The following is a 22647-nucleotide window of genomic DNA, read 5'->3' on the forward strand; positions in this document are numbered from 1 at the left end:
TTTCAAGAACTTGCAAATCCTCTCCATTTTCAAGAACTTCCAAAAACAGGCTTCTTTATGTTTTGCCAAATTACATGAACATTCTCTCGAATAATTCCACAATGTACAAAAAGGGCTATTTAATAAAATATTTCTCATAAAAATGCTCCTCAAATATCCTCTCCATTGTCCATGTAAGGTAAGCTTTCATTAACAATAAAAAAAAAAACAAAGGAAACCTAATAAAATTGATGATGACTAACTATAACTTGAATTCTGAATAACAGGAAGATACTGCACCAGTCTTTAAGAATCAACACAGCAAACATAAATGGTACATACACTTCTGCAAGAGTAATTATTGTGTTCGGACACCGAACACGTTCAGACCTTCTGCAGGCTTCACCATCCATTTTTCATACTCAACCGGAGAGCCTTAGAGAAGCTTTGTGCAATAGTTATATCAAGTGAAAGAACCTAAGGTAAAAGAGGAGCGAGCTGTGTGCTGACAAGATCACCAAGAGCTCCACGGACATCCATCTGTAGACCATTAGGTATGCATTAATTGAAAGTAGACCTAATGAATATTTTCTTTTCCAATAGATAAGATTAAGGTTTCGTTTGGGAGGGCTTTCTTATTGCTTCTTAAAGCAGCTTCTTACTATAAAAATTGAAGTTTTTTGTACTAAAAAACTGCTTTAAGAAGCATAAAGAAAGCAGTCTCAAACGAAGCTTAAATGCATTCCTAGATGGATGATTATAATAAGTTGAATATGAATTCCATAGTAGGAAAAGATTTGGCAGGAAGGCTTTTAATATTAAACAACAATTATGTTCATTGAAGAAATGAGTACAAAAAACTTCCTAACAATGGACAATTTGATTAGTTTTGGACTACAGAGCACAAGTTGATAGAATTCAAGATATGAAGTAGCCCCAAAAGAAAATAACATTTAGCTTGAAGCAATATAAAAGGGGGATATTTTTACTGCAGCTGTGAAGTTAAAATAGTTACATGGGATCAAACAATACTATTTCATTTCTACAGTCACAATATTAGACTGAGAAATAGGTTTTGTTTGGGTCGGCTTTCTTACTTTTCTTAAAGCAACTTTCTAGCATAAAAATAAAAAATTTTATAATGAAAAAGTTGCTTTAAGAAGCAGTAAGAAAGCCGTCCCAAACGAAGTCTTAGTCAGAACATCCAATTTTGATCATTTGTTCTGGGTACTTATAACGCCGCCACACAAAGAACCGATTTGTGATATAAAATCGATGCTAAGTTATGTAAATCTAGCATGCATGATTTATAGAATTTTGTCCGTTATAACGACCAGCACTCGTCTCATCCCCAGCTCAAATGGACAAAAAGTTGAACACAGAAATAAATAAGTATTTGCTTTCTAATTAAAGTATAAGAACAACTATTGGAGATTCAACTTAGAGCAAGAAAATGTATTTTGAGATTCAAGATGAGAGTTAAAGTAAGAAATCATATAGTGCGCATTCAGCAGGAAAAGTTACCTGATCACAACACACGAGCTTTGTTATCAGAGGATAGAACTCTCTTAGATGACTTCTAAATATTTGGCTGTCCATGAGACACATTCCTTTGAGTACCTGGAGCGATAAAAACTCTTAGCCGTGACTCAAAACATCCATTTACGTACGCTTCAAGAGAGATGCAGAATGATAAAAGGAATAGGGAGTTTGTATTTACTTCACTAAATCTAGCAGCATGCGATCCGTAAGAACCCAAAAGGCGCTAATTAGTATTGCAATTGATAGCATAATCAAATTGGATATCTATTAAAAAAAAAACGATATTCCCTCATAGAGTGTTGTTTCTTGTTTACTCAACAAATAAACTGCGTTGAAGTAGAGAAACTAGTACGGGGGGGTAATTGCTCATTTAAAAATATATATATACAATCTATGCTTTCAGGCTTATACATATATAATTTTCTTTTACAGCTTAACTTCTTTAAATTATGACTATAATTCTCTTATTAACACAAAAGACCTGTATACATATTAATTACTTATTATCCTTATTTATATACTTGAGCTTTAGCTCACTAGTTGATTTATGTTGCAGGAAAGATTAAGGAGCTAGCTGGGTTTTAGGTAAGAAGTTTAGCTGCACTTTGTACATAACCTTTTGGGTGTATAGTATTTCTGGGGGTAAATAGAAGGTCGATCAATATGGTGTAAATTAAAGTTTTTGGGTATGTAACTTTTTATAGGAAAATTTTCGTAAAGCTTTGCATTTTATATTTATGAATATTGAGTATGCTTCTGAATACTTTAAAACATGAGATATAATCCAATAGTTGGAATTTAGAAGTTACTTTTTGCAGTAGTCTAGGCAGATTAAATTTCTACTGACTATATTCTGATGAGAGCAATAGTGTTGGTGGAAATTATATCTAATTGGATTATCCATCTCTATTACACCTCAGATTGCTTAAGGGGGTCAAAATGGCGTGTGACACATTCATAGCTATATTTTCAAGCCTATGATGCTCATATAGTCTTCTCTCAAAAATTTTTATGATGTTGTTTTTCCTCTTTTTTTATTTTTCCTCAAGATAGATATCCTATTAGTCACCTCTACCCTCGGATGAATTTTCCATTCATTTATCTTCTTCAATATAGATTTCTCATGTGAGAGATTTTGCTAGTTCAACATCACAGTCGAGAATCCATGATTCCTTCTTTAATAATATTTCAAATCTTCAGAGTAATTCCTTCATACCCAAGGTAACTGATATGATGTAAGATTCCTAGTTTTTATTATCAATATTGAGTTTTATTTGTGTCAGTATAATTGCATTTAATTAGTTATTTTATTTCCATAATTTTCATTTGTCAATTAGTAAGGGTCAAATGATCATTTAGTTTTTTGTACATGCACATAATTACTTTAATATTAGTAATGGTTAGCATGCTTATGAAGTATAGCTACAAGTATAAAAAGAATGCTTAGATTGTAATTGAAGATGGTTAATTAATGCATAAAGAAATGACATTTGTTCTTTGCAGTTTTCATCCAAAAAAAAAAAAGGTCCCAGATTATGTTAAAGTCCTAATTTAGTCCTAGATTTTTTTAAAAAAGGATCAAAATGATCTCCCCATTAGAACTAATGAAAATTGGAGTTAATTGTGTTAAAAATGAGGGTATTTTTGAAACATATTTTTTCAATAAAATTTTAAATAAATTTAATTTTCTACTTACCTTATTTACTTGTATATTACTACGCTCGCACACAAGCGAGAGTGGATTAAAATGAGACTAGGTGTCAAGCGAGTTGTAATAAATTTGTTTAGTATTTATGTTATTTTGACTCTATTGTAATAAAATAGATTAAGTTTAAATTTTTTGTTCCAGAATGTTAAAATTTTAATTGGAGTATTAATTTTATTAATATTTGATTTTTAGATAGATAAAACATATATTTAGTTGTTTAATTTTAAATTTGTTTACAGCTAACATTACTTCTCTTTTATTGATTGAAATTATATTTTTAGAGAAAATAAAATATATATTTCAAATGTCTAAATTATTTTATCATTATAATAAAATATCATTAATACATATTGTATAAACAAATATAACATGGTTCAAAGCTTGGCATGGTTAAAAAAGGCTAAGGCTCAACTCATACTCTAAAAAACTAAAATAAATTCAAAAACTCCAAACTCGAGTGCAGGGATTTGACCGATTGATTACACTCTAGATATATAAATTACAACATTTTGATGCTTCCAAGTAAATGAGGACACAAAACCCATGAGATGAGAAGAACATAAGCTTCCTATAAATGAACCTTTAAGCAGATGGTTTGGAAAATTTTTCTTGAAAAGTGAATAAGCAGATATTAGATCAATCCAAGGATGAATTGAAACATGCCATTGCAAATGAAAGAACATGTATGATTGCAAGGCTACGAGCTCAATATTTTATACCATGAAACCATAAGAAGATGCCAATTGCTCAAGGATTAAAAAAGAAATATTATTTACAACTTAGTAGCTTACCTTGACTACTATAGGAGCTCGCAAGTCAAGCACTCGATGGACATCTGCATTAGCACTCTCTATTGTAACTGGTTGGAGATCGGACGCTTCTTTTAGAATCTGTCCACAGAATGATACTAATTTCTCCTCTGCAAGCAATTTGAGCTTTTCTTCCGGGTTTTTTATTTCGGAATTTGTTCTTTCACTCCCAGATTCAATCTCACGGAAAGAACCATTTCTTTCTTGTTCATTATTATCACCGCTGCTAGTTGAAGTTGACTTTTGCAGGATATCTAAATATATAGACGTTCCTGCAATTTCCTGGCGAAGAAGATTCAAAGGTGGCCTGAAAAGCAGTAAGCTTATTAGATAGTCACCTCAAAAGTGGGGTGAAATTAAGTCGCTTTTGCAGACCTTTCTGGAGGTATCTGCTGCATTCGCATCCTGAGGTTTGAAGGAGAATTATATGAAGCAGCAAACTCTAAAACTGACAGCAAAATATCCATTATTGCAATCTTCTGTGGAGCTTTCAATCTGCTCCAATATCTCATCTGCCAGTTTCACGTAAACAAATGGTGCCAAATATGAGGGCCGAGACAGAATTGAAAGTAACATAGGCATGAAAAACATTTACCTGAATGCTATTAAGAACACCTAGAAGTAGTAGCTGGGTTACACATTTGCTCCTCACTGCCACCATAGGTAGGTCCTCATCATCGCCCTCATTGTAGATTGGCTCAATAGCTTCAGGTATCTGCACAGATTTTCAGAAAAATATAATGAAAACAGTATGGATATAATTCCACCAAAGGATGAAAGGATAATGTATCTCAGTGGGCTTTGCCATTTCTAAGCAGACATGAGTTGCATTAAACCAAAAACAGCAGGGAATGGGTAGAGCTGGAATAATCAAAACGATTCACGTAAATGCCAAAATATGTGTCACCTACAACTCAAATGTAGAATTCAGAAAATCAAATTGTAAGAGATTACGGCTATGTTCATCAACCCATCCCAAAATCTAAATTAGAAGCTCACTGAACCACGTATAACCTTTTAAATTAAAGAAGGATAAGAAAAAAAAAGGATGAATCCAAAGATAAATTAATTTCCTTAGGTTTTGGAAATGCCAAAACATTTTTATTCAAATTGAAATATTCAATTAGATGCTTAAAGTAGAGTACAACTATCCAATAAGAAAATTGACAAATGAAACAGACCAACAACTGCCTTTCCAAAGCTTCACATAATTGATCAAATTACGAGTAATGAGACTAGATCTGCAAACAAAATAAGGCATAATTCGCTTAGAGTTACCTAACACGAGATTTAAAAGAAGAACACATGCTTGGGACCTATAAGTAATTATCCTAGATTATATTTTCATTAAGATATGTAGAATGATTCTTATGTATAATTAAATTTATTCCACTGACGAATTAACTTTAATGGTGGCTTTTTTATGACACCAAGCGGAATTAAATAAATATCAAGAAATTTGCATCTAAAATATTTAAATGCAGCATTGACTTGAGACATTCAAACCGTTTTGTACTTCATTATCTCAACAATTAAGAATTTAAACACATTCTACAACAATTGTTTGCTTGTATCTCATATTTTCTAAAGATTTTACAATAACAAAGAAAATTAGGCTTAACCATATTAATTTTTTGAAAATTATTTATCATTCAACAATTGAGTAGATATTGAAAGCAGCCCAATTATCAGATGGGTTTTGCTCAATCTAATGGTATAGGTGTTCAAAATATGACCCCAAGGACCAAAAATAGTTCTAAAAACCTAGTTTTCGATGGATAAACACCAAAAAATATATGGATCTTAGTTCCATCTCATTTAATCTAATAATGATATTCTCAAGGATTTTTTCTGAGAATTATTATTGACATTTCCGAATTAATTGATATATCTGTGTTGCATAGCTTGCATATAGAAACCACAGAATCATGGATGAAGCATGAAGGGTGCGCTCGGCACCACGATCCATGTCATGCACACCCTGAACCTTCATGCAAGTGAAGAGCAGTGAACCAAGCAACATCCATGAAGGAATGCGGCCAAAACAGTATGGTGGCAAGGAGACCGCCAGCAATTCCACACCAAGCAAAACCTAAATAATCAAAACCAATATCAAAAGCCACCCTTAACATTCTAGGGCTGATGTTCATATCTTCATGTTGAGAATGTTCCGACATCCGCCTAGGAAATAATGTGATTTCCATAAACTAAAACCAAGTTTGATATATTTTGTATGTTCTCTTGGAAAAATAATCCGAATATGTTAATACTTAAAATTTTATAAATTGTCCGAAAAAAAAAAAGCTTCGCTCATCATCTTCTTCAGCATGTATGAACGAAGAAGCTCATTATCAAGCCATGAACGTACATAGAAAAAGTAGATTGGTTCATTATTCCTTTCCCCACAAAATGAGAGTGAAAGCACCTCAATGTCCTGAAAGCTCAGTTTTTCACTTCCATGATCATCTATTAGGCCTCAGATACTAACCCTTGGTTTATCCATTTCAATCAAGGCCCTAACATGCAAAATTGACCTCCAAATTTATAAGACCAAAAACATAGGCCTACATTGTTATCCCTTGACTTGCTCGGTAAAAGAAACATCAGTCACCCTATTATCAACTCCAGATAGCTCTGGATAACAAAAGTATTAAGAAGAAAATGACCATGCCCCACCCCACCCAACCTGGTACAAAAAACACAAACAAAGTACTGATACACAACAAATAACTGAAATTATTTGGATTATCTGCTTTCTTTCTCCATGACAACTCATCTTTAAAATTTCTTGTAGCTTGGGAAAATGGAAATCAAACAGTAAACTAGGATCAGCAAAATTATGTAAGCTGCGTTCAAATTGACAAGGAGCAGACAGGCAACCAATCATATCTCGAGCTCTTATTTGTTCTCATGATGCTGTTCACAAAGCCTATCAATTCTGCTTGTCAACATGTAGGCTTGTAGCCTTACTATATCATATCACACGTACTCTGCTCTTGTTATTTCAGAGCTCTCAAAAAGATATTCAGACGAAATTGTTCACATAAAAGGACATTTCATACACAAAACATAAGTAATACAAAATTTATGCAGGTATATTTCAGGTAATTTACCTAGCTTTTTTATATATATATATATTGCCATTTGATTATTGGATCTGGAAATATAGCTTACCTTCGCGGGTGAAGATGGCACAAGATCATCTGCAACAGCGCTCCTTGGTTTTGATGTGAGATTTCTGAGGAAAAGGTTATCCATCACGTTTCCGACAATCCTTTGACTAAATGTTTGACTCCGTTGAAAACCTGATGGTGATGGCACACCCGCAGACACACCAAGCATTTTTTAAGATTTACAATTTTTTTATAATGTTCAATGCCTGTTCTCTTTTTCAGGTTTTGAGGTTCAAAGGTGTTTCCCTAGCAATCGAGAATGGCAATAATGCCATCACAGCAAAAAAAATTATATACAAGAAGTGACAGCATACCGTTAGATTCCTCTGAACTGGCCACGAATTTCACTTCTTGATCATGTTGCAAGTTTGTTGTACTAGCATTGTTTTGTAAATTTTCACCCTCAGGCCTCAAAGATGCTAGATGTAATGCTCTTACATCATCATTACCATCATAATGAGCATCCTTAAAGGAAGTCTCACGTGGGCTGACATATAAACCATCATTCAGCAACTTTTGACTCTTTAAATTCTCAAATCCTAAGGAATTGAGAAGCTCAACGGGCTGAGTTGTGTAAGATGCATCTCTGCTTAGTCAAAATATGTTAGCACAGATTGCAAAAATTCCAAGAGAAACACCACTGATCTTACATACAATCAATATATACCTTATACTTTTCAGTAAAGTATCCCAGTCATTGTCACTGAATTGATGCCCCCCTACCTCAACGAGATGTACTAAAGCACCAAGAGAAATAGAAACAACAGCTTGGTCTGTCTTCTTTGCACAGTCAAGAAGTAAACTTAATAATGGTGGAAGCATGAAACATACCTCCTGCAAAATATAGTGAAAAAGAAACATACTTCCCTCAAAATATATTGAAAGATAAAGTGGGAAATAAGTTGAGTTGGTCATGTCATCAGTTAAAGTAGTGTCTTCCTAAGAAACATACCACATTACTTATGAAAAAATGGATCAACGAAAATCTAGAAATGTTTGTTGTTACCATTGTATGACTGCAATATCTCTATATATCAAATAGAACAATAGGAGGGTGAACTTCACTTCCCCACCCTTGCACTTATGGGTTTCCATTAAAAACACCAAAGCCCATAAGCACCTACACACTCTTTTGTCAATTAGTTCTTGGAGTACCATTGTTTATCATATGAACCTTTGTGTAAGTTTGTATCTATGGACCCTGTAGAAAAGTAGTGGCTAGGAAAGCTTGGTTTATTTATTATTCCAATAGATATTTATATAAACAAAACTATTAAAAGAATGGTTGGAAAAAAAATTATAATAGCCCAAAAGAAATAAAAATTCCTACTAGTGCTGTACTCTCCTAACTACTGTCCACCGTTCCTTGCCCGCTATCAGATCCAATTGGGCATGCTGATTGATGCCAAGGAAGCAATCTAAGACTTCATTCCTTCCTTTCTCATGTATGAAGAATACATGAGAGGGGTATTTCCTTGTAAAAAATGGATTTATAATCATACTTTCCTTTCAAGCATCCGCTAGGTCCTCCTCTCACTCCGTCAATTTTCCAACACTCCCCATCAAACTCGATAGAATATATCTACCATTTCAACTTTGTTTACAATATTTTTTATTGTGGGTTGTATACCTCTTTGATCATGTCGTACAAGATTGTGAGCGATGCTAATATCAAATTTATTGTCATAATATATCTTTGTGGGCTTTTCCCATCTCACTTTTAAATATTCTTAAATAATTATAATCGGTAGTACATAAATACCTTAAATAAAATTGCTCTAAATTCAAATTTCATATTAAACCTTGAAAAAACAGGTTTTTTCTTTCTCTTTCATATTGTAAAATTGATGCGGACATCCGACGGTGGACGATATTTAAAGGAAGAGTCGAAGATCAACGGCCGAGATCACTCCGTTTTATTTATTAATTGTATTTTGATTTAATTTTGCATTTTTTTTACCCTTTTTATTTAAGAGTCTTGTTTTATGTAAGCCCAAGGGGCAAATTTGTCTTTTAGTTTCTTTTGAGGCCTATATATAGAGGTCATTTCTCTTGTATTAGGAAAGATGGATTATTAATAATAAAATTGTGTTTTGCACTTTTGTTCTTTGGGAAGACCGTCAGTGAAATCCCTATGGGAGGGAATCAGAGTCTCCACCAGCCGCAAGATGTGTCCGGGCTTGTGGCATGAAGTCCCTTAATGAAGGGCATCATATCACCCTTCAGCCGTAGGATGTGTCTGGACTCATGATTCTATCCTTTTGTTTCTTTGTTTTGTTTCTCCTTATTTTTCCTGACCGCCACCTACCCCTTTCCCCCCTCCAAGCCGTCGGTCACCTTGTGGACCCAACTTCAACCCTAACTGCCACCTTTCCGTTCCCTCTTCCCCTTGGCTGAGATCCACCATGGTTCAACCCACCCGCCAACCACCTCCTTCCCTAGCCCCACTTCCCTCCAAAAATACCTTTTTCCTTATTTAGGTTGCCATTAATTTTGAAAGATTTTAAATTCAAAGTTAATCTAATTTGAATTTCAAATCCATCCAAACTCCCTCTTGATTACCTTTCTAAATTAGATTTTATTAATTTGGAAAGATAATCAATCTGATTTGAATTCAAATTCAAATTTCAAATTCTTTCCTAAATATCTAGGGTTAAATTAGGAAACCCCTTAAATCAATCCCAATCAATTTAAATTAAATTGGAGTAATTATCTCTCTTGCTAAAATTGAAATTCAATTTAGGAGAGCATCAACTCCACCAATCCACTCCCCAAACCCATGCATGCTGTCGGTTTTCCTTCCCCCTTGGAATTCAAAATTCATATGACCCCCACCCCTTCTCGTTCTACATCAAAAATTTCCTCCAAAAAGTCTATAATATCCTAATGTGGATATACTATCCACTAGTGACCCCTCACAATCAATATCAATATAACCTTTAAATTGTCGAGTATCATATACTTTATAGAGAATCCCTTTTTTGAGACTTGGTTTGAGGTACCTGAGAACTTTATAAACAGCTTGAAGGTAAGATACTTTTAGTTTACGCATGAATTAACTTATGAAACTTATTGAAAAGGTGATATCAAGCCGAGTGTGTGCTAGATATATTCGTTTCCCAAATAACTTTTGATACTGACCAATGTCTACTTCTGTTCCTTCATTTGCCTTTATTTTTGCCTAGCTTCATTGCAGTTCATATGGTCTATAATCAATCAGCTTTATTTATTTTAATACATCCAAAATACATTTTTATTGAGAGAAATTTTATTTGTTCTAATTCAACAATTTCTATACCCAGAAAGAATTTGAGTTTACCTAATTATTTGATTTCAAATTCTTCAGTAATTTTTTTTCTAAGTGATTCCTTTTCTTCATTATCATCAACCTTTTCTTCATTTTCACCACATGCAATAAATATATCATTGACATATATAATGAGAATTATATCTAATTCCATTCATGGCTTTGTAAATATGCCAAATCATGCTCTTCGGATTGTTTAATATCAATCGTGACTTTGTCAATCTACACAACTTATTTTCTTTGAACGAGCAATCAAATCCTAGTGGTGGATCCACATGAACCTTTTTCTTCAACACCTTCATGTAGGAAAGCACTTTTCACATCATACTATTACATGGACCATCTAAAGTTAATAGTTTGAGGAATTAGGCTGGGAGTTATATTCATTTTTGTAACACAAGCTAAAGCTTTTTGATAGCCAATTTCATAGGACAGAGCACATCATTTGCTTAGTAATCTTGCTTTATATCATTCCAAGCTTCCACCTATTTAAAAAAAAAAATCATTTGCATTGTATAACACTATTGTTTTGTACAATTTAACAATATCCCAAGTGTGATTTTTCTCCGGGGCATTCATCTCCTCTCATCATCTCATGACATCCTTCCAATTCTTATTTTCTAGTGCCTCAAATAAGATTTGTGGCATTTTAACAGAGTTGGAGCAGATGTTTGGAAGGTGGGCTTTATGATTAGGAGAGAATTTTTGAAAGGATGAGTATTGGGTGATGGGATATAAAGAAGAATATATTGTGATAAGAAGATCATTGTTACTTGATGGCAGTTTTCAGGCTTGAGCTTGCTAAAGATTTTGTTGCACGAATTTCTCCTAGAGACTTGAATGTATAGTTAATTAGAGTCCATGTAGCTGGAATGTCAAGATAGAATATAATAGTTTTATCAAATTTATCTTTTGGTTCGTTGTTCGCCCATGATGATAAGTTTAATTGAAAAAGTTTAACTTTTCATCAGATAAAACATCTTTTAAAGTGAAGAATTTTTTAGTAGTTCAATAATAACACCTCCTTTTTTAAGTGGAGGAACATATTAAAAAAATACATTTACATTTGAGTGCTCTAGGGTAAAGTTTATCTAAAGCTTTTTTAAGTGTAGAAATATATTAAAAAAATACATTTACATTTCATGGAATTTGATGTGACGAATATGATGAGTTCTTATGATAAATATGTGCATTCTTGCACTCAGCTTGCATCTGTTCCTGTGACATCTATTTTTAAAGCACAAAACGAACACAATTTTTTTAAAAAATTAAAACCAAATTTTATTATTCAAATTATTAAAAATATTCCCTTGCACTCCACAGAGCAAGTTGCTAGTATAATTTTAAAGTTGCAAACTTCACAAATTCATGTAGATTTCACATTACAATGGCAAGAAAGGAAAAGGCATCAAATATGAAAGAGTGGGATATGGCTCACATTCCATCTAAAATATGTTGAGGAAAGATATAAAAAAATTTGTTGAAGAAAGATAATTTGTACCTTGTAGAAAGTATTAAAAAGGTTGCATAACAACTGAAGTGAATGGATGCTAGTTTCACGGAGCCATCCATCCCCAGAGGAAATGAAACCATCCTGTCCAGCATATCGAACATGATCAAAAATAGGAAAGAGGACACGGTCAAAAATACTCTCCCAAAAAGCAGAGGAGAATTTACGGCCTCGCTCGTTCAGCAAATCAAATAGCACTTCGAGTGCACAATTCCGGACTTCTGATCTGGAGTCTAAAGTTAAATCAGAAAGTCCAGCCAACATTGGAAACCAGTAATGCTCAGTCACTTCAAAGTTTGTCTCTGGGTCAACATCCACAGGTTTAAGGGCTCCACCTGGGATAAAACCCTAGAAACAAATTGCAACAAATCAGATTTCTATTTCCACTAACAAACCAACAGCAGGTTCAATCATGAGGAAAGAAGAAACAAAGATAGAGCTTCCTTCTTCCCAATCAAGGATATAATTAAAATAAGAGGCTTTTAGAAAATTTATGCCAAAGAACGAGGATTCAAAATGAAAAAGGATAAACAAAAAAGTTAGTAGCATTACTCTATCCTAATCAGTCAGATGCAATAAAGTTGAAGCAATTTCAGAGAAGAAAAAAGCTAATACAAAAACAAAATCTGGTATCTGTTTAGTTCAAACAATAATTTAATAGGATTTTTTAATCAGTTTTTTAGAAAGATCAATACTCAAGTAAAATGATTTCAATGACAATTCATAAAGACACTAATTTTGATTGCTAAAACCAAGCTTTCCATCAAGTTGTTTATGGAAGTCCGAAACTATAAAATGTTAAATTAGGGCTTACAGAACAAACTTAAATTTAAAATTATGTACATTTCGTAGAAAGAATATGACAATGGAAGCAATAAAGAACTTCAGTTCACCATTTCGGTAGTGCTCCACCAAATTCACTACATGGATTCCCACCAGCGAGCCCAACAAGAAAATTACAAAAGAATACTAACCAACAGCTTAAGATTCTAGTGTAGCCCTATCGATAACATCCAAGTGCATATGGAAATAAACTCTATTAATGAACCCTGATCTCAATACAAATAATCTCTATGAAACTAACATGCAAATTGTTTAAAATAGGTTATTATCATAAGAGATAAGTCATATATGATAAGTTAATTTTGACTGAACAAAACTTTTTAGCTGGCTTCCTCTGCTAAATGCATTTAAAGGAGTTAAAACAAATGCCATTGTATAGGTAAACAAGTGGTCTTGAGCATGTGGACAGTTCAAAATGCTTGGTCCTTAGAGAAAGCTAAGGAATCATTTCCATGTTAGTCAACCAATATTCTCTTTTTATTTGGACATGACCCATCAAGTCTAGAAGGAATGCAATCTATATAGTAACATAATTTAAGCCAAGAAGAACAGTATAAACTATAGATTCATTGAACAAAATAATAGTTGATAAAGACAAAAAATGAAGGCAAACTTCAAAAACTTAATGTTATTCATCAAGCATAGGACCTTATAGTTTACAATAACACATAAAAAGCATTTTCACAAACCTCTGCTAGACGATCTTCACAAATACGAAGGAGGGCAATGGCCTTCAAACTTATCCGAGGAGACTTTTTATTGTTAGCAAATCTTATAAGACAATTCACACAGTCCATAAAGCAATCACCAACTACTTGATCGAAGTGCTCCAGGATAACTGCAACAAAAACAGTGATATCTCCTTAAATTGTAGAGGATAAGGAAATAAAGAGAACACACAAGAGCTGAATTAGCAAGAAGTCTACATAGTCTCAAAACTTTGGAGGATGATTCTGAACACCTACCCTGTTCAACATTCTCAAATGCTTTTTCAACGATGGATTCCAGTTCATCATCAGCAGCTGCAGTGAAGATCATAAACACACTCCGCCAACCAGACTTTATACGAGCAACCTTTGAACTTGTCATCTGAAAACTCAGTAATGGGATTTAGTTCATTATGTCTTCTCAAGAAAAATGTAACTGATGAGAATGCAATGGAAAAAAATTGATGCAGATGGTTAACCTGTACAACACAATCAACAATAAGAGCACGAATTTTTTCATTCCAACTGTTCCGCATAAGTATAACAAATGGTTTCAAAATATCATTCTGGAACGTGAAGTTGATGAGCTCATCACGCCCTAAATACTTCATGCCAAGCTGTCTCAAAGAATCGATGGCATACATAGCTATTTTTTCTTCATGGTGGCTCCCAGCATTAATAAAATGCTGTGCTAGGACTGACCAAATTCTAGCCCAGACCTATAAGAATCAGACAGTCATGTCAAGGTTGGTGAAGTAAAGCATAAACATTGTTGGTGAGTTTTTATTGCAGTATCTCAATCTTTTAAGAAAAGCATTTGATTACTTAAAATTTCATAACATTTTTTGTCATCTTTATCTGACTCAAATATAGATACAAAAATGTCTCAGAAGGTGGTCATGATTCTGTTAGCTTATTGAAGAGATTATTTTCCGTGTAAAAGCCAGTAAAAGTATTCCACAATAATAATCACAAAAAACTACTAAGCATCTACTTCAGCACACCATGTGGGATTAAATAGTAATGATTATAGATTGGATACATAATAACGCATTTGGACTGTGATAGGAAACACTTGTAGATCTCAAGTATTTTCTATCAATCTTTGGAAAACAGCGAGAATTCTTTACAAAAATCCACACAAAATCACAAAAACAGTAGATAATTTATATTATTTGATGAAAGGAACACGGAAAATAACAAGATACACTTGATCCTCAATTCGAGATGAGGATCGATCTCTCCCAAATCTCTAGACGCCGCTAGAGCCCAAAGAAAACCTAAATCTAAGAGATCTCAAATTTCAACCAAATTCAAGATGTCCTAACCCTAGGAAAATAAATTATTTAATGCATACAAATAAAAAGGAATTCCCTAAATAATCCCTAGTCCCTACATTCAATTTCCCTCCCAAAATTCCTTCCAAATCCTTCCAAAACCGGCTCCTGCGGCTTGCGGTCGCGTTCGGCGCATCCAGGGGTGGAAGAGTTCCGCCCCATTTAACGTGAGCCGGTCCCGTGTGGACCGGCTGGACCAGTCCATTGGACCGGTCTATCAGACTGCTACTCAATCACCAATATGCGTTGTTAAATCTCAACCTTACAATCCCAAAGATATCCACGGCTGTGAACAGTAATCCGTGGGAAGACTACATGGATTGCATTAATTCCTCCCATTGATTTAGGAATAATTGTATTATAAGAGTTATTTGTTTCCTTATTGATACACCTTGTATAGATCTATAAATAGGGAGTAGATTGCTTAATAAAATTCAAGCTTTTCCTCTCGAATTCTAGTTTTAACATGGTATCAGAGCCTATCGGGAGGCCTTCATCGCCGAACGATTCAACCTTCTGAATCTGCAAGAGCGCAACGCAGAAGTGTCGATCCTCTGTCGATCCCGACAGTTACTACTGCAGGCGGACACCTCGACTTCGTTAGGACTGTCGTCGAAGGAGCCTAGACGAACAGCCATGAAGGAAACGAAGGAGCAGTCATACCCATTTGAAACGTTCCGTGCGGAAGATACTTCCAAAGCCGATCGGAAGTCCGTCCCGATTGCTGAACGAGAGAAGGGAAAACCGATCCTACTCTCCCACTCGATCGACAAAACCGCACGAGCATCTTCCCACGCTCGGTGGAGGAACCCGTTCCGATCTCTGATCCAGCTCGGTGGAGGAGCCCGATAGTCGAAGGAGAGGAGTCGAGCAGCCGACCCGACTGGAAGGGAAGATCGTCGAAGGCGCCTGGTCCGCCCTCTCTTCGCGCGTACCCTAAGCTCCCCGGTCCGATTCTTTTAAAGAATTGGACAGTCGGTTTTTTAGTAAAACCGACAAGGTTTTGAAAAAAAAAAAAAATCTATCATCGGCCTTTATTGCCGACGACTAAAATCGGGGGATTTTTTTTTGGAAGCCTTCATTGCTATCCAAGAGTGTTTTTGATAGTCTTAATCACTATCATAATGTCAGAAATCAATTCCTCCGAAAGTATTGACCAGACGGAGGAGTCGATAGTGCACCAAGTTCGAGGTGATCTTCAAAACATACAACCTTCCTATCGTCTAAATGGGAAGTACTACCTGAAGTGGTCTCAATTTGTGAAGACCTACTTGAAGGGGAAAGGTAAAATACATCATCTTATTGGAGGAGGACCGAAAGAAAGAGATCCCAAATTTGGGGCATGGGATGAAGCAGACTCCATGATTATGTCATGGATGTGGAATTCCATGACTCCAGAAATTAGTGACATATTTATGTTCCTTTAAATGGCAAAGGACATATGGGATGCGGCCAGACAAACTTACTCCAAAGCTCGTGACGCGGCCCAAATCTTTGAAGATCAAAGCAAAGTGGGAAGACAAAGCAGGCAAGTAGACCGGACGAATATGCCTCAACCATTCGTTACAAAAATCTGTGGCAAGAACTATGATCCAACTATAAGATTATGTATGTTGAAACCTAGATGTCCCGGACGATGCTGCGATCCTAAAAGGAACTTCATTTGAATAAATGATAGAGGTATTAATGGAATTTTCTGTGCAGAAGGACTGTTAATGCAGAATTTGACTAAGATTAGAGTTCTATAATCTCAAAAGCAGCAAGAAGAGACACCAAGGTCAACTTCAACGAAACCATTCTCTCATATCGCGCAGAAGAAAGTCAGCACGAGGAGAAGTAATGGATTAGAACAAAGACAAGTTGAAGCTCTATCGTATAGCAATGATTTATGTGACAAGAATAGTCATGCGAGGAGAAGAATAAATCCTTCAAAGTGGGCAAAGACAAGGACTCACTTGGTGCAACTATTGCAAAAGTCAAGACACACAAAGGAAACGTGCGGAAAATACATGGTAACCCCCCAGCCAAGGGAGTGGAATCAAGAAAACCAAAAGGCAGCTGAAACCAAGGAGGCCAATCGATCACATGCCAACAACACCTTATCAAGTATAGCCAGAAAGCACGGGTCAGTCGTATGTGAGGAATTTCAACTAGAAGATATTGACCAAATTAAGAAACAACTCCTGGAGCTCTATGGAACAAAAAACAATCCAAAAATGCTGGTCATAATCTATCATGCTTGCAACTCTCAAAGGTAAGATCTCCATTTCTTTCAGTTTAAGTGACATGGGTCCACGAAAATCATCTAAAAAGAAATGTGTACATGGATAATTGATTCTGGAGCCACTAAGATAACCAGTGAAACGGACCACTCATCTAGGCCTCACCTCATAAGGCATCGCTTAATACTCCTTTGCCATAACAAATAAGAAAATCATCAACAAAATTGCAAATTCACCAAATAAGCGTTATTGGCTATGGTTCTCTTCCTCACGGGAGTAGCTGGGGGCTCAAGAAAAGCATCATTATATATCTCCCTTGGACTCACCCTGAAAAACGGTCCTCCACGTACCACATTATCCGCAACTCTAAATTCATACAAAAAATTTACTAATGAAACAGATATGTCAAGCGCTTTATTTAACCCTACTTATTGCTATATTTCAGGACCAGAGATCCCGGGGAAGAAGACATTTTGGACCATATCTGGCTAAGGAGAAAAGCTGGTATGTATGTCACTACCTGGGAAGAACCAAACCAATTTAATATATGCCTCCATGTTATCCCTATTAGGTCGATATTGATTCCATCTTATTGGCTTTCCTATCTCTATTAAAACATAGTTTCGGTTCATCTGTCTTTTTGATATACCTAAGACATAATGTATCACAAACTTGTTTCAAGAAAGATAGAAAATAAAAAATTGTTTCATTGTGAAACTGTGAGTTGGCGTAAACATAAAAGAACCTCATTCCCAAACAAAAGTGAGAGATGTGGACACTTACTTTCTACCTCATTCTATAAGATGGAGTATTTATGGGGACCCCAAAAAATCCTTCCTAATATCTCTGATGGGCACGCATAGGAGTTTCTGTGTCGTTTCGCAATTGCATATTTGGAATGCACTGAGTCTCTGGAATACTTTTATTCTTCTCTTTATTAAATATAAATTCTGATTGTTTTAGCTAACCATTTTTCTTGCCCAATCTTTCAATATCCATGATCCATGAATCAATTTGGTTGAATGCGATATAGATTTAATAACCATTTTCCACGATTTCCGAATAACACATAGCATAGAGGAGCGTATTATTTCAACTCTAGACCCGTTTCATTCTCACATCTTACCTTTCCAAAATTGATTAAGGGTATCATCCTGGCTTCAATGTGAGTCCTCACTGTTGTCACATCGCCAGACATTGCAATAACTAGGTGGTTGCTCAAAGCCCAGGAAAATGGTCAACCTATCTAGCTTAACCACCCTCAGAACTGCTTCCTATTTCACATACAATACACCACAAAATTAACCATCTTTGATGTGGGGGAATGCTCTTTAAATCATGCAGCCACTTGAATACTCTCACTAAACCGATTACTTCATTGCTTTAGGCACTCAAGTCTTGTCCAAATGTTGGAGTACTTCTTATTCATTCTTTTTTTACTCCAGAGTTTCGAACCATCATAATATTGCACTCCAATTATCCTTTGGGATGCCTTGATATGTTCATATCACAAAGCCTAATGGATGTCTGGTTTGCAGATTGAGCGAGGGGTGGAAAATTAGATCAAAGTAGTCGACTCAAATCATACGTGGTTGATTGTGTTGATTTCAGGCTAGGAAATCCCAAAAAGGTTTTGTATTAGTGTTGAGTCATGTTTCCTAACACATACAGAAAAACCTTTGTTTACTATGATGTTACCTTTGCATGAGAAAAATTCCTATTTCTACAAAATCATCTTACAGGGGATGATGAGTGAGAGTATAGAAAGAAAGATCATATAAGGACTGGCTCATTCTGGCTTTCTCGCACGCGCCAAAATTGAGACTAGGCACCTCTTGATATTCTCCAACAGCACGGCATCAAAACAAGTCCACGATACCCCTGAAACCTATAGAAAGGGAAAGTAAAATGACAACAGTTAGGAGATTTTGGGAGAAAGAGTTTACTCCAGACGTACAAGCTCAAGCTATACTCCAAACAGATCCAGAATCTGAACCATCTCCTGGAAATGAGTAAGTTCACCACCTCCTCCGTCATACCCATATAAAACTAACTGGCTATATCTTTCAACAATGTTTTTCATTCGTCACACAAAATTTCCTTTGTTTCATTTAGAAGATTATCCGTTTTATTCCACTAAAGATGTTTCTTGAGAAGAGCCTTATCTAATTAAGATAATTGGAAAAATGCACTATGAAAGTATAATATTCGAGCCTCAGGTATGAGAACACGAATTATACATGTAGAGGCATCGTCAAATCATTTTCTTAGGCCTTAGAGGGAAAAAATCGTGGCTGCACATGGGAGTTCTCAGTTTAAAATACAAACTGATGGCACACTGGAGAGATATAGGCAAAGACTAGTGGAAAAAGGGTTTACTCAAATGTATGGCATTGACTACCAAGGAAACGTTTGACACCTGTGGCCAAATGAATACTGTTCGCTTATAAACCGAATTGATACTCTCTATCCTAAACAACCCTTTCTAGCAAGCCAAGTACCAGTATTGACACCTGGAACAGACTGGATGATGAAATGTTTAAATGCATTATGCACCTTTAACGGGATGTAACATACTTCATGAAGAAGAGATATTATGTATTAATGTTACTCAAAACCACCACACATGCTTTTAATAAATCATAGTAATTTTCTGGCTTAATCTAAGTATAGTGCTATAAACTGAGCAGATTAGCTCTATATGGAGCTCAAACAAATCAACCAGTTCGACTAGATGGTTCGGAGAAAATTCGCTAAATTCAGTTCTTGATGGCGACCTCGTCAACAGAGTCTTAGGGAAAGGGGATCATACACTGATTCTTCAAACACTCAAATTAGGTGCTTGGTATTAATAATTATTAGAGCTATGTTATGATGATTATTTTGACTGAGCTTCAAGATGCTTTGAAGAGTTTGAAAGTCCAGTCTATAAGAGAGTAATCCATATTAGCTGAAGAATCAATATAGTATTATAAAAGAACTTAGACTAAAAATTACTTTTCTCGAACTTGACAGACTACGCTCACTCCTCCAGCAAAGGAATCTTTCATTTCACAATAGAAAACATCAAGATCTTCTAAAAAGAAAACAGACAAACTTGCCTGGATTAAACCAGCGTACAACAAGAGCTAGAACCTAATCTTAAAACTGGAAATATATTTTTCACTTAAACCAAATATTTATTGAAGTCTAAAGACATATATGAAAACAGATTGGTTCGAAAATTAAACTAGGTAAGAAAGCTTATAAAGAAGTCACAGATGATAGTAGAAGGGGCCCTACCAGAGATTCTTGTAAGGTTACACAATTTTGAGGTTCATACTCTCCCACATCATGTTAGGTACCATTCCAATCCAAGTTAATTTCATTTGCTGTATATGTCGAATTATGTGGTTCCATTAGAATGAGTATGGTACGTGAGCCAATACAGTAAAACCAAGATTAAAGACTTCGTGCAATAACACAAAATAAAATAAGGTAAAACTAACGGTGCTCAATTCGGGGGATAACAAAAATCCCGGGTCTATAAACAACCCAGCCAATTTGAGAGTCACGATGGTCTACCCTTGAAGCAGCGATCTTCCCGCACAGTCATCTCTACATATACCGTGGTCAAAACACCGAATCCCGACCCGTGTTTTACAGTAACGGGGTTCGGTACATTTCAACCCGGACCCGAAGACCAGGCCGGGTTACCGGGTTGACCCGACGAACCGGAACTCCTAGAGCAGAAAGTAAACCGGCGTGATCGCCACACCAAACCAACAGCGGCTTAAGATTTATGGGCAGTCGCTCGCCATGCGATACAAGTCTCTTTTTTTTTTTTATTCTTTACTCCTTGCATTGTTCTGCTCTTGATTGGATGCATGTTGACAATGGTATGTGGAGCTGAAGTACATGGAGCTTGGAAGCAGGATGTACCCAAAAGACAAGAATGCTGAGATGTGAGATAGGGTGCGTTCCATCATATGAATCCATGAAGAAAAAAGGAGCTTTGAGCTGCTAGTAAGATTTCTTATTTGATCCCACCTTGAAATGAAACCGTTTCAGCTATGGTTCTATAAGAAGAAAGAACGGCTCGTGTCAGAAATTGATAAAGTTGCAACACACTGGTGTTGATACTTTCCTTCATCTTGCTAAACACGCAAAGCAGGAGCTTCAGAAGCAGCAGCTTGAGCTGTCACGGGATCACGTGAGCAGGATCCTTGCCTAAAATGATCTCATTAGGCAGGGCGAAGGATAGGAGCTTGTTATGGAGTGGCTGGGAATACATCAACATGAGCATCGTGGAACTCATTTGTACAGAACCATTTCACCTATTGCTTAAGATCTCTCTACAAGCGGGGTTTTCGTTTGACCGCGTAACCCGCCGGGTCAACCCGACCCGACCCCGTTTTATCAAACAGGGTTCAAATCTGTGAACCGCGAAGCCCGACCCGTTTATCAAACGGGTAGCGGTCCAACCCGGATTTTTCCGCCGGTCAGGTGTCCGCGGTCGGGTTGTCGTGTGTGTCAGATATTGACACCCCTAATGGTCAGTCAGTTATGCAGAATCCAAAGCAGATTTCAACATATAAGCAGTAGACAGGATTATTGCACTACCTTAAAAGGAGATCCCAGGAAAAGGAATTCTCTTTAGAGAAGATCGTGGAAGACCCTTAAGAAGCCTATACCGGCATCCTGCTGACTACGCAGGATCACCTGTTGATAGAAGATCTACTTCTGGGTATTGCACATTTCTTTGAGGAAACCTTATTACATGGAGAAGCAAGAAACAGAATGTGGTGGCAAGATCCAGTGCAGAAGCAGAATATCGAGCTATGGCCTTGGGAATATGTGAGCTACTATGGATCAAAATAATCCTAGAAGATCTAAAAGTTAAGTGGGATGAGCCCATGAAGCTAAATTGCGATAACAAATCAACGATCAGCATAGCCACAATCCAGTCCAGCATGACAGGACCAAGCACATAGAAGTTGACAGACATTTTATTAAAGAAAAACTAGACAGTGGTCTAGTAAGTGTTGACCATGTATCATCAAAGGATCAACTTGCAGATTTCCTTACTAAAGGATTGGACAGTTCTATCTTCCTCCAAATGATTGACAAGCTGGGAATGACGGATCCATATTTCCCAGCTTGAGGGGGAGTGTTAAATCTCAACCTTACGATCCCAAAGATATCCACGGCTGTGAACAGTAATCCGTGGGAAGACTACATGGATTGCATTAATTCCTCCCATTGATTTAGAAATAATTGTATTATAAGAGTTATTTGTTTCCTTATTGATACACCTTGTATATATCTATAAATAGGGAGTAGATTGCTTAATAAAATTCAAGCTTTTCCTCTCGAATTCTAGTTTTAACATGCGTATACATGTGAATATTAATCAGAATCTAAATTAGACATGCACATAAGATGAGATTAATATTTGCATGAGAAAAATCACCTACACAAGTGGGAATTGAGGATTAACAAAAAAATGAGAAAAAGAGCCCTTATTATTC

At 35.8% G+C, this 22647-nt stretch overlaps 1 protein-coding gene across 4 annotated transcripts in view; it reads right to left on the minus strand.

Moving 5' to 3' along the window:
- The window catches only part of LOC110099786 (brefeldin A-inhibited guanine nucleotide-exchange protein 5), a 73345-nt gene continuing 50698 nt past the window's right edge, over positions 1-22647 (minus strand). For 3 of the 4 annotated variants that reach the window (XM_020827067.2, XM_020827068.2, XM_028693049.1), the window contains 12 exons: positions 14058-14297; positions 13837-13960; positions 13561-13709; positions 12020-12376; positions 7879-8045; positions 7526-7797; positions 7213-7343; positions 4634-4753; positions 4414-4550; positions 4021-4345; positions 1504-1599; positions 1-519 (listed from right to left, as the gene is read on the minus strand). In XM_020827067.2, the coding sequence (XP_020682726.1) occupies positions 457-519; positions 1504-1599; positions 4021-4345; positions 4414-4550; positions 4634-4753; positions 7213-7343; positions 7526-7797; positions 7879-8045; positions 12020-12376; positions 13561-13709; positions 13837-13960; positions 14058-14297 (2181 nt within the window). In that variant the 3' untranslated portion in view covers positions 1-456. Of the gene's footprint in view, positions 520-1503; positions 1600-4020; positions 4346-4413; positions 4551-4633; positions 4754-7212; positions 7344-7525; positions 7798-7878; positions 8046-12019; positions 12377-13560; positions 13710-13836; positions 13961-14057; positions 14298-22647 lie in introns of those variants that run through there. The other variant, XR_003700084.1, reaches the window with a different exon arrangement.

Source organism: Dendrobium catenatum, unplaced genomic scaffold (genome assembly GCF_001605985.2).
Source record: "Dendrobium catenatum unplaced genomic scaffold, ASM160598v2 fragScaff_scaffold_220, whole genome shotgun sequence".
In the NCBI taxonomy this organism is placed as follows: domain Eukaryota; kingdom Viridiplantae; phylum Streptophyta; class Magnoliopsida; order Asparagales; family Orchidaceae; genus Dendrobium; species Dendrobium catenatum.